The sequence below is a fragment of the Miscanthus floridulus genome, chromosome 11 (assembly GCF_019320115.1).
Source record: "Miscanthus floridulus cultivar M001 chromosome 11, ASM1932011v1, whole genome shotgun sequence".
Taxonomy (NCBI): Eukaryota; Viridiplantae; Streptophyta; class Magnoliopsida; order Poales; family Poaceae; genus Miscanthus; species Miscanthus floridulus.
Window position 1 is genome coordinate 39312310 of NC_089590.1, and position 9855 is coordinate 39322164.

Consider the following 9855-nt stretch of genomic DNA (forward strand, 5'->3'; position numbering starts at 1 on the left):
AGTCGGGCACAACGACATTGGGTCTAGCTAATCTAGGATGGGATTTTAGGTATGAGGTTTTATGTCAGGATGGGATTTTAGGTATCAGGTTTTATGTCTGCTTCCCGAAAAAGGCGGCAGAGCAATTGTGATCAGCGGTGGATGACGAGCTTCACGGTCACGACAATAGTGGCATGAATGGAGATGCGGACAAAGCCAAGCGAACACGGGGGCTAATCCATGGATCCCGATCTACTCACCATTCACCGATCCAACTAGCCTCAACCATTATGTGACCAAAACTAAAAGATAAAAAGATTTGTTCCCCATTTTCAATTGATTTTTTTTCATAGTTCCAGTAATCTTTTTTGGCTAGATTTTTGTATGTATACTTTAGGTAGAGGCCCAACCCAGCCCCTGTGTTGCTCTTGCCACGGGAGACAACACGGGTGGCAGCCCCCACCCACCACCACAAGCTCTCCCCCTCCTTCCCCTCCCCTAATCACCACTGGAGCTAACTGCCGGAGGCTTGGCGGCCGCAATGATGCAGGTGACCTGGCCGAAGATCTCCGGTCGAAGAATGTCCAAGCCACACACACACACACAAGAGCAAATTAGTAAATGTATACTAAATCACACCTCAGCCTCAGTCCCTGTCTAGCACTTGACTTTTTTTTAGACTCACTGCTCCTCTATTTATTGATTAACAGGAGAGTAGGAATTGCAAACGCCTTCTGGCGGGTTCAAAAACTAAACAAATCTACCACTAGACTCGTAGATGCCACTCTTTGCTAGACCATCAGCATCCCCATTGGGCCGTTGGACTTACGACTCTCGTGAACAAACTTCACTGAGACAAACCCTAGGGATACCTGCTCCCTCTCCGAAGGCAAGCCACTACTTCCATCAATTCCAACTATGTTGCTCCCTTTACTACCAACGTCGATGCCCCCATGAAAGCTCCATTCTCATCCCGTGCTCTGCTTTGGCGCTAGTCTTATCACTTCCAATTCCTCCATAAATTTAGCGATTGAGGCCATGTTTGGAATGGAGGATTTCTAAAGGAATTGTGGAGGATTGGCATTACTATGGAAAGGAATACTGTAGATGCGTTTGGAACATAGGAACATAGCTCTCCATTCCATAGGAAAAGGAAGGCATCTGTCCACAAAAACGTAGGAATAAAAAAATCTAGCCCAAGTTGAAGTTTTGGCGGAAGCCCGAGGCAAAGCCGAGAGAGAAAGAGAGAAGAAGCATGCATACTCTGAGATGGGCACTCAGCGCAGTCTCCCTGCTTCCACGGTAGCTAGAATGAGTATATTAATAATTAATAAAGCATTCCATGGTAGCTTCCACATGAGTTCTATATATTATGGATTCCTGTGTTCCAAACACCACTCTATCTCGTTTTCTTTTATTTTTTCATTTCTTTGTTTTACAACTACATTCCTTTCCCTTTCCTCTGTTTTTTTTAGCAACTCCTCAGTTTTCATCTAGCGTTTTCGATTCCTTTGTTCGTAAAAGGCCCCGACTGGTTGAACCAAGTGCAGTATGGGCCAAATTGGTTCGGACATCTCTCGTGCATGTGAACTTTGGGGTTAAACTGGGTATGGAATATGGGCTTGGCGTTAGGGGCAAGTTAGCTGACTTATTCTGTGGCCCATACCTAGTTGGGCCCATTTCCGACCCATCAGGTCCAAAACCAGTATCTTTTTATTATCCCCTTTCCTTTTTTTTTCCTTGATTATTAAACGTCTTCGAGAAAACTCAAATCGAATCCCCAAATCCTTCGCCGGCGATTCCACTCTCACTCTCGATCGGAAAAGCGCCGCAAAAGAGGAGTGGAAGCCCAAGGGGACAAGCAAAGCTAACTTCTCCTTCCTCCCATTCCTTCCTCATCCCGTCGGATCAGTACCAGCGAGAGCAGATTCGAAGCCGGTGGCAAAGATTGTGGCCGGTTGACCGGTGTTCTTCTCAGCCCATCATCATCCCATTGCACGCGGCGAGGCAGAGTCCGCCGTCCGTCAACTCTATCCGATCGGCGTGGGGGCGCGGGGCGCCGACAACTTTGGTCCCCGCTCCCCACTTGGGCGCCGCCACCGGTCGCTGCGGATGCTGCGGGCGCCCGCGCCCACTGGTGGACCCCGGTAACGCCGCGCGGCGCCTCGGCCCGCGTGCCCGCCCGCGGCCAGCTCCATGCCGGCCGCCGCGGCTACATAGATAGGTAGCTGCGCGCTGGCTGAAGGCTCCCGCTGCAGTGCGGCGCGTTGAAGGCTTTCGCTCGCTGCGTGGGTTGCGCGTTTCCCTTGGCTGCTTGAGTTTCGGTCTGAGTTTGGATGGGCCAGATGGTGAGTGAGTTCGCTAGCATCTGCCGTGTTTTATCGTGTCGTTCGTGCCGTGTCGTCACGGCGTTGTTCTTGACTCACTGACCAGTCAGCAGCTCGTTCTGACGATGTGTTAATGATGAATCTGTGCAGGTTTCGGATGATAAATTCGAAGAACAGGCAGCACGCGACGGTACATGTGCAGTCCATGCAAACTTTTCTTCTCCTTGTCTATTCATTCTCACGTGCTTGAAGCGTGAACTGCTAGTTTCCTGACCCCATCTAATTCGTTGTTTCGGCTCTTTGATCAAGTTTCTCATGGAAATGTGGTCATTGTGTTGTACTTCTTTTTCGCAGGTGGAATCATCAAGAATGGAAGGGAAATCCTATTCCAGGTGAGAATATGTCCAAGCTTATCTCTTGCTATCATGCTAAGGATGAAAGTGTGATTTATCTCTTGAAATAGGAGCTATTGCTATTACAGAAAGCTTATCTCTTGCTATCATGCTAAGGATCTATATTCAGTTGCCTAAGCACACATAAACGACCCATTTTAATATAGAAAGTGTGATACTAATTTGTCAGCATTTGATAGACGATTCTAATATTTGTGACCTCTTGTTTTTGTGTCACCATAATCTACGTTTACCTTCATATGGGCCACTTACTAGGATTCTAGTTCAATGTAGGTGTGAGTGTTTCCTGCATGCTACAGCAACCTGGTTATGCTTTCTGTAATAACAGCTAAAACGTAGATGGACGAACAAGCTTAAGTTCTCTTGCGTATTTTTTCTGATATTGTTATGTGTTAGGCTTTTAACTGGGAATCCAATAAGCATAACTGGTGGAGTAATTTGGAGGAGAAAGTTACTGATCTTGCAGAATCTGGGTTTACGTCAGTGTGGCTTCCTCCACCAACACAATCATTATCTCGAGAAGGTAAGCTAAGCAACATCCTCTCTTACACGAAGCTTATTAGTTACAGAAGCCTGATGTCTTCTTTCACAGGCTATCTACCACAGAATCTGTACTGCCTTGACTCATGTTATGGTTCCCTCCATGAGCTAAAATTGTTGCTTCATAAAATGAGCGAACACAATGTAAGGGCTATGGCAGATGTTGTTATCAACCATCGAATTGGGACTACTAAAGGATCCAATGGCATGTATAATCGTTATGATGGCATCCCAATATCATGGGATGAACATGCTGTTACATCTTGTTCTGGTGGGAAGGTATTTGGATTGTCTTGTTTTAACCTTTTACTTGGGCACCATATCTTGATGTATATTCTCTACTCTTGAGCCACTCATACTTCAATACAACTTTACTATCAGGGAAACAAGAGCACTGGGGATAACTTTGATGGGGTTCCCAACATAGATCATACACAACCATTTGTGCGCAAAGATATTATCGAATGGTTGATCTGGCTTCGAAAATCTATTGGTTTTCAAGATTTTCGCTTTGATTTCACGAAAGGGTAAATAGTTAATGGCTTGATTAGTATCCACTATGAAAGAAAGAAATTAGTTGCCAACCTAATATCTTTCAGTGCTAGCTTGCTGATTTGTCAACCTTTTCTTTAGTGCAGTTACGCAGCCAAGTTCGTGAAAGAATACATTGAGGAATCAAAACCTCTTTTTGCAGTTGGGGAATACTGGGATAGTTGTGAATATAGCCCCCCTGACTACCGACTGAACTATAATCAAGGTAAGAGATTTATAGTAACATTCTTACTGACTACTTGAGTTGGTGCCATGATTTTTGTCATAAGCACTCTCAGTTCAGTCCCCTGATTGGCAAACATGAATCGTGACTGGGTTAAATTTTAACTATTTCCACTATCTAAAATTTTTGCCTCTATTTTAGTTATGTCAACTTTTTATTTACTATCCATTGCCATAGTTGCCTCTTCAAGACTTCAACTGCTCTGCTCTGAGTCTGTTTAGAAGCTATGTAAGTTGTCCGACATGTCAGGGCTAATTTAGAGTTCCGAATTTAAGGCAGTTTATATGATTTCTTTTTTATATGCTTATGGATGACACTGACTGAAGTGTCAATTACATCCTCAAATATGAAGCATACTGTCTAGCCTTATTTTGATAATTCATGCTTGTGGTACTAAACCTATTGTTTTTTTCTCTCTTTTTGTCTGGCAGATAGCCATAGGCAGAAAATTATTAATTGGATAGATAGCACTGGAGGACTTTGTGCTGCATTTGATTTCACGACAAAGGGTATTCTTCAGGTCAGTAATGAATTACTACTGGATGAGCAAATATTTGTCTTAAGTGATCTTTTTGAGCAGTTAATGTTTAAATCAGGAAGCTGTCAAAGGAGAGTTGTGGCGTTTGCGAGACCCAGAAGGAAAACCACCTGGTGTGATGGGATGGTGGCCTTCAAGATCAGTTACATTTATTGAAAACCATGACACTGGATCCACTCAGGTATAATAGTCAAATTGTCACCCTTCTTTGTCTGAGACCACGTAGCTGTGTTAATGAGCTGGAATGTTCACCTTTTAGATTTGCTAACAGAATCACAATTTCAGGGTCATTGGCCTTTTCCATCAGATCATATTATGGAGGTACTATACTTTATCGACTTTGTAGTTCTAAATAATTTTTTCATAGCCTTAGTTTCATCAGAATCCTATAACATGTACTATGTAATTATTTTACAGAAATATTGCTGTTATGATCTTAGAAAACTTAATTTCTTTGTAACGACTGTAGCACCTTATAACACTTAATACAAATCGTTTGTTTTTAGACTAGCTTGCTGTTGTTTTTTTTCTAGAAGTCCAATTGTTGATCTGACACATGTAAAATCTTTAGGGATATGCTTATATACTCACCCACCCTGGCATCCCCACGGTGTTCTATGATCACTTCTATGACCAGAGAGTGCCTCTCCATGACGAAATTGCTAAACTGGTATGCAGATTGTACCTCTGTACTCGATTCATCCTTTCCTGAGCTGCCTTTTTTTTGGTGAAAATACAGTAGGAGCCCTGGTAATTCATTAAAAGAAGAAAAGAGAAAATTGTAAAATTAAAGGAGGGAAACTACACAGCTAATAATGGTCCCCAAATATAATGGTGCTGCGTTTCTTAAGTTTTGAATGCTTTTTACCCAGATGCAAATCAGAAAATGCCAAGATATACATAGCCGTTCATCAATCAAAATTCTGGAGGTTAGGTCAGATCTGTACTCAGCAATCATCGACGATAAGTTGTGCATGAAGATCGGGGACGGCTCGTGGTGCCCAAGTGATCCAGAGTGGAGGTTGGCAGTCTCTGGCGACAGATATGCTGTATGGCACAAGTGAAGCATATAAGTGGCTCCGATACAGCTTTTATCTCTGCTCTCAGGAACAGGAGTAATTAGCATGTTAACTGAAGAACAGCACGGTAAAACGTGCCAAAAATGACGCACTTCGAGGTTACCTGTACAACTGGAGTGTCTGGTGTGTGTCACGGTAGAGGGTAAATGTGATGTTAATTAGAAATAAAATTGAGATAGTACGGCTGGCCCCGAGATGAGATATACATTCTGCTAATTGCAGCAACTAGGGATTAGCTGCAAAAGAAATATGTGTAGGGTATGTGATGTCTATGTGGATTATTTTATCCTGGAACTAGAAATTTAAATTGTTTTATCAAAAAATACAGGCCCTTGGAGTTTCTACTTTACAAATGCCTGCTTGTTTACACGCTATACATAAGCATAATCCTGAGTCCAGACGAGCTGTGTGAGCCTGTGACTATAGTCAAATACAGTCTGTATAAACTACAGTAATCTTCTTGTGCAAGTGCAACTTGATAATATTCACAAACCTACCAATATCCGTAGAGAAGGAAAAACACAAAGGTACCTGCTCCAAGGCCCTGCTCCTCCCCAAGACAGTGAAGACGCTGGAAGCAGTGACAACAGTGAAGACGGAGCAGCTGGAAGTAGTGACAACAGCAAGGCCGTGATTCCAGCCCGGCCCAAGAGATCTATCAAGCCCAACACTCGCGTGTGTGGCCCTGCGTGGCAGACAGCGTGACTATCAGAGCTCTGGCGTGTGTTGAGAGGGGTATGCAATTTGTAAACGCTATCTCCAACTACTCAAATCTTGTCCTCAGACAGGTCCCCTTACTTCCCTTCTTCCAAGCCCTCCCCACCCGATTGCTCTTGCTACAATTGGTATCGGATTTACCGGACCTGGATCCTACCCTCCCCACGAGCACTTCACCAGACTCCAGCGACGTCGCGAAGTCATGGATCCCAACATGAAGCTCATCCTTGACGAATTCACGCGCTGCCTTGATGAACACGACGGCAAGTGGGAGCGCCGCTTCGCAGACCTCGACTGCGCATCCCGCGATGCCGCCGTCGACAGGCGCCTCGGCTCCTTGGAGTCCGTCTGTGCCAATCTGGAGTCTCTGCGTGTCGCCCATGCCGATGTCGAATGCGATGATTATGTCGCCGCCTGCCTGGAGGCTGCCGCCACCTATCTCGGTACCTGGCACCCGGGAGTGGAGGCGATCGTTGACGATCTTTGGCTGGAGGTCCAAAAGATCTTGAAGCATTGGGACCACGCGGTGTTTGACGCTTCATCGCACCAGCCTAGCATCATTCCGTCCTCGACGTCGGCGGCAGTGCGCCCACCAGCCGGAATCATCACCGACAGGCCCAACGGGCACCGCGGTGCAACTTCTCCCCAAGATCATGGGCCCGGAGTCATCACGACTTGGACCGTCAAGGGTACGTGTCCTGATCCCTCCTCTAGGTTGCACACCAATTCCACAAATTTGTGTCGACCGCCGCCTATCATCCTCCTGCCGCGTCCTCTTTCCGTCAACAAATCAAACTTTTGACACAGTGTCACCACCGACTTTTAGCTGAAGTGTTGAACCAACTTGATCATGATGATCGTATAAAACCCGTGCCTAGCCTCTCGCCCTCCTGTCAGTTGCTTTTCCTCCACTCACAAGCGAGTTGTTGCTCGGCTAATCTTGCCTCCATGTCACAAAGGCAAAAACCCACTCGGCACCTCGACTCTGACTTGTTTGGGTGGAGGGCAAAGTATTGTGTGTTTGTAATCCTTCTACAGTGGGACTTGCATTAAGCATCGGCAGGCACATTGCCCACTAGCCTGTCATCTACCTCATTATCTCACTATGGTAAGTATGTTTTTTCCTTCATGCAGGGACGGAACTAGAAGGGGGGGGGGGCTCAAGCCCCCCTATCGCCACTGATCCCATGGTGAAAAACCTTAGTGAGGTGAAAAAACCTTAGATAGCTTGGAGCCATGAATAAGCCATTAAAATTATTATAATTAATGCCTAATCTATTTTAATTACATCGAGTTGGTGGTGGCTCGAGGAGGGCGTAGGCAGAAGCACTAGTTGAACTTGCTCGTTCGTACAACTTGAGACATCGTTGAGACCGTTTCAGTACGATGTCAAGAGGCCTTCAGCCCACACCACCACCACCCTGTGGCACACCAGAGGTCATCCCGATCATATATTTCCCATAAGGCATGCAGATCGTGGATGTGTGTGCAACCACTTCCACATGGGGGCATGTGCCCTTAAGGGTAAAATAACATTACCTAATAGTAGTCGTCGCAAGTATACAGGTTAAGGTTCTCTCCTCCCGCTTTTGTCAAAACCTTTATTTTCATGCACCTATTTTCATGAAGCGCCAATCATGAAATGGTTTTGGGGGTCAAAGGTTCTTCATCATCCATCCGAGCCCAGGTAGTGCTGTATCGACGGTGCAGATCTGCGTAACCAACATGCAACACGCAAAACAACACTGTGTTTTGCACACTGAGATGCAAACATGTTGCCTAACTTCATCTTTGGCGAGTAGACGCAAAGGTTGTTTTGCATCATAGTAATAAGTTTAGTGAGTCAAAGTGATAATAGTAAGTAATAGACGTGTTGTATGTTTCATCACAGGCAAGTAGGAGTCTGGTTGATCTACAACTGCAAGTAGTAGTAACAACATTAGCGGACGATTGAAATTTTTTTCCTTAAGGGCAACTGACACATGTGATGTTTGTGCAACCACATCCACGTTGTACACACAAATGGTAGTAGTATGGAAAAAAACTTAGAAATATGGGTGTGTACTTAATGTATATATACAAATGGATGGACTTAGATTGTGATGGAGTTTTGTATATACATGCTCTTACATACATACTCATATATACACATTATACTTATGTAAATAAATGATTATTGAATTTTGGTCTGCCATGTTGTATACACAAATTTAATTTGGATTAGTTTTTAGATCAACCCAACCTAATAGAGTCATGATGACACTAATAATGACAAACAACCTGATCGGCTGTGTCCAGTGGCTGCTACAGCCTGCAGTCGTCGTTTTTTTAGGGAATCAGGAGGGGGTGCACCCCCTACTATGCTTTTATTGAAATTTAAAGACTGTTCTTACAAACTGAGTTCAAGAAACAAAGAACGGTTACAAAGAAAATCAATAAAATTAACATATGCATCTAGCCATTTAGTCAACAAAGGTGCCAGCTGTTCTTTGCTCTATGAATAACTTGAGCAAATTCACGTTTGAAGATGACCTTGCAATGCTGAATTGTAGGCTGCACTTGTCTAAAGATGGCATCATTTCTAACAGACCATACTGACAAGCTCATGGTGACAATGATCTCCATAAAGAAAGGAAGTTGCAGTTGATTCTTGAATGAAGTCAGGGTGTCAAAGGGATATGAGGGTTGGTGAATTAAGAGACAAGAGTTGCCCAGCAGGATTGGGAGAAAGGGCATGCTAAGATCAAATGAACTAGAGACTCTTCCAAAGCCTGATTGTCGTTGTTTTTTTTGAATGTCGCCTGCAGTCGTTGTGGCAACCAGGAGCGAGCAGAGCCAAAATCCGCAGCTCCCTCGCTCGCTAACCCAAAGGAGTATTTGTGCTTGTGTTGAACAAAAATTAGCTGGCCACTTGTCTTGGGGACCGCACGCCACGTCGGTCAGATTCATTTCTCATTCTTTTTAATAAGGCTAGTCTCAATGGGAGTTTCATGCGCATTACATAAGCTGATGTGGCATAATTTAAATAAAGAGAGAGGTGAAAATAGTTTCAGAGGATAAAATGAGTCTAGGAAACAGAGCCATGAAACTCCCATTGAAACTGGCCCGAGAATAGTTTCACCTCTAGTTATGCACTACCCAATCCTAAGAACTGTCACCATGCGCGGCCCGCCAATCGGCTGCTCATCCACAGCTCATATCGTGTATGAAGGGAGGAGCAGCCATGCACATGGAGAAGCCAGAGAAAGAGCATGCGGCCAACGAACATTCTATCTGCTGTCTATAGGTAATTATGAAAGATGAGCCAAGAAAGAATTTGCATTTTGGCTACAAATAAGCACACTCATGTCGAGCTGTGACAACAGTGAACCAGTGGCGAATCTAGCTCGAGAAATGACCTAGGGCGGACTTATACTCTAAAATTTTGGCTACCAACGACTACTTACATGTTTTAGGCAAAAATTATAGAACAACCAACAAGAATCAA

The 9855-nt window shown here is 44.5% G+C and overlaps 1 protein-coding gene across 3 annotated transcripts; it reads left to right on the forward strand.

Moving 5' to 3' along the window:
* Window positions 1-1744: 1744 nt before the first annotated feature.
* On the forward strand, window positions 1745-6004 carry LOC136494862 (probable alpha-amylase 2). Of its 3 annotated transcripts, none has more exons than XM_066491034.1 (12): window positions 1745-2327; window positions 2457-2496; window positions 2616-2698; window positions 3116-3242; window positions 3312-3538; window positions 3641-3786; window positions 3898-4016; window positions 4466-4554; window positions 4631-4753; window positions 4858-4893; window positions 5144-5242; window positions 5445-6004. In XM_066491034.1, the coding sequence occupies exons 1-12, from the start codon at window positions 2316-2318 to the stop codon at window positions 5634-5636; spliced, it is 1293 nt and encodes a 430-aa protein (XP_066347131.1). In that variant the 5' UTR covers window positions 1745-2315; the 3' UTR covers window positions 5637-6004. The 3 variants fall into 3 exon arrangements, with proteins under 3 accessions (XP_066347131.1, XP_066347132.1, XP_066347133.1); XM_066491035.1 differs by having other exon boundaries at window positions 2661-2698; XM_066491036.1 differs by having other exon boundaries at window positions 4844-4893; window positions 5445-5582.
* Window positions 6005-9855: the final 3851 nt, after the last annotated feature.